The sequence below is a fragment of the Propithecus coquereli genome, unplaced genomic scaffold (assembly GCF_000956105.1).
Source record: "Propithecus coquereli isolate 6110/MARCELLA unplaced genomic scaffold, Pcoq_1.0 Scaffold155, whole genome shotgun sequence".
NCBI classification, from domain to species: domain Eukaryota; kingdom Metazoa; phylum Chordata; class Mammalia; order Primates; family Indriidae; genus Propithecus; species Propithecus coquereli.
The window spans coordinates 3210194-3212024 of record NW_012139969.1 but is presented as its reverse complement, the minus strand read 5'-3'; the positions used below and the strand labels follow the sequence as shown (position 1 = coordinate 3212024).

The 1831-nt window shown below is 54.3% G+C and overlaps 1 protein-coding gene across 1 annotated transcript; it reads left to right on the top strand.

Moving 5' to 3' along the window:
* The first annotated feature begins 3 nt into the window (after positions 1-3).
* LOC105807237 (testis-specific serine/threonine-protein kinase 2-like) lies at positions 4-1086 on the top strand. Its single transcript, XM_012640552.1, has one exon. It carries the CDS (start codon positions 4-6, stop codon positions 1084-1086), a length of 1083 nt encoding a protein of 360 aa, XP_012496006.1.
* Positions 1087-1831: the final 745 nt, after the last annotated feature.

The window sequence follows — 1831 nt, the reverse complement described above, 5'->3', positions numbered from 1 at the left end:
ACCATGGACGATGCCGCGGTCCTAAGGAAGAAGGGTTACATTGTGGGGATCAATCGTGGCAAAGGCTCCTATGCGAAAGTCAAATCCGCGTACTCTGAGCGCCTCAAGGTCAATGTGGCAGTGAAGATCATCAATCGCAAGAAAACGCCCACTGACTTTGCAGAGAGATTCCTCCCACGGGAGATGGACATCCTGGCCACCGTCAACCACCGCTCAATCATCAAGACCTACGAGATCTTCGAGACATCTGACGGGCGCATCTACATCGTTATGGAGCTTGCCGTCCAGGGCGACCTCCTCGAATTCATCAAATGCCGGGGAGCCCTGCACGAGGACGTGGCGCGCAAGATGTTCCGCCAGCTCTGCTCGGCGGTCCAGTACTGCCACGACATGGATGTCGTCCACCGCGACCTGAAGTGCGAGAACATTCTCCTTGACAAGGACTTGAACATCAAGCTGTCCGACTTCGGCTTCTCCAAACGCTGCCTGCGGGACGACAGCGGCCGCATCACCCTGAGCAAGACCTTCTGCGGGTCGGCGGCGTACGCGGCCCCCGAGGTGCTGCAGGGCATCCCCTACCAGCCCAAGGCGTACGACATCTGGAGCCTGGGTGTAATCCTCTACATAATGGTCTGTGGCTCCATGCCCTACGATGACTCTAACATCAGGAAGATGCTGCGCATCCAGAAGGAGCATCGCGTGGACTTCCCGCTCTCCAGGAACCTGACGGGCGAGTGCAAGGACCTCATCTACCGCATGCTCCAGCCTGATGTCAACCGGCGGCTGCACATCGACGAGATCCTCAGCCACTCGTGGCTGCAGCCCCCCGAGCCCAAGGCCACGTCTTCTGCCTCCTTCGAGAGGGAGGGGGACACCAAGTACCAGGCCGAGTCCAAGTTGGATAACCGGCCGGGCTCGAGGCCCGACCACCGGCCTGAGCACAAGCTGGGGGCCGAAACCCAGCACCGACTGCTGGTGGTGCCGGAGAACGAGGACAGGATGGAGGAGCAGCTGGCCGAGACTTCCAGGGCCAAAGACCCTCACGGCTCCGGAGCTGAGGTGGGGAAAGCGAGCACCCAACAGTAATGAGGGCCAGGGGCAGTGGCGCAAGGTTTGCACCCCCATAAACTATAAGTAGGAAAGGAACAAGTAAAATTTGTCAATTAAATCACTACTGTGATTACGTTCTATTACCTTTCTTTCCCTTAGTAGCAAACACATTACTTACTGACCACCAAATAAACCACTAAGTGTATACAAGCAAAAAAATAAAAAATAGGGGAGGAGCCCAGATGAGCCCAGATGTGGCTGAGCACCCAGCTTTATCAGGACGTCTGCATGCGGTATCCAAGAGCAGGAAGACGTCTGATGTAGCGGGCAGTGGCTGATGGCTGGGTGCAGTAGACGGCAGAGTTAACCAGCTGCGTTTGAAGCCACGTTCTCTTGAGTACAAATCCTGACTCAGCATAGCTGTGTAACCGTAAACGAGCCACTTAACCTTTTTGTGCCTGTTTCCTTATCTGGCAAATGAGGATAACACTGACACCTACCACATTGGTTGGGATGGGGATTACATAAATTAACATCCAGTAAAGTGCTCATAATAGTGTATGACCCAGTAAGCACATACAAGTGACAGAGCATTTTTGTTCCCCCAGCTGGATCTCCACATCTATTTCCTCATTCAGATTTCTGACTTACTCAAGTCTAGAAAACCTCGGCACAGCTTTCTCTGAATTTATACCTGCAAATATCCTCTTCCATAACAAACGGATTATGCCGACACCCAGCCGCACGCGCTCTCGCGCTCACACTCACGGCGCAGCAGCAG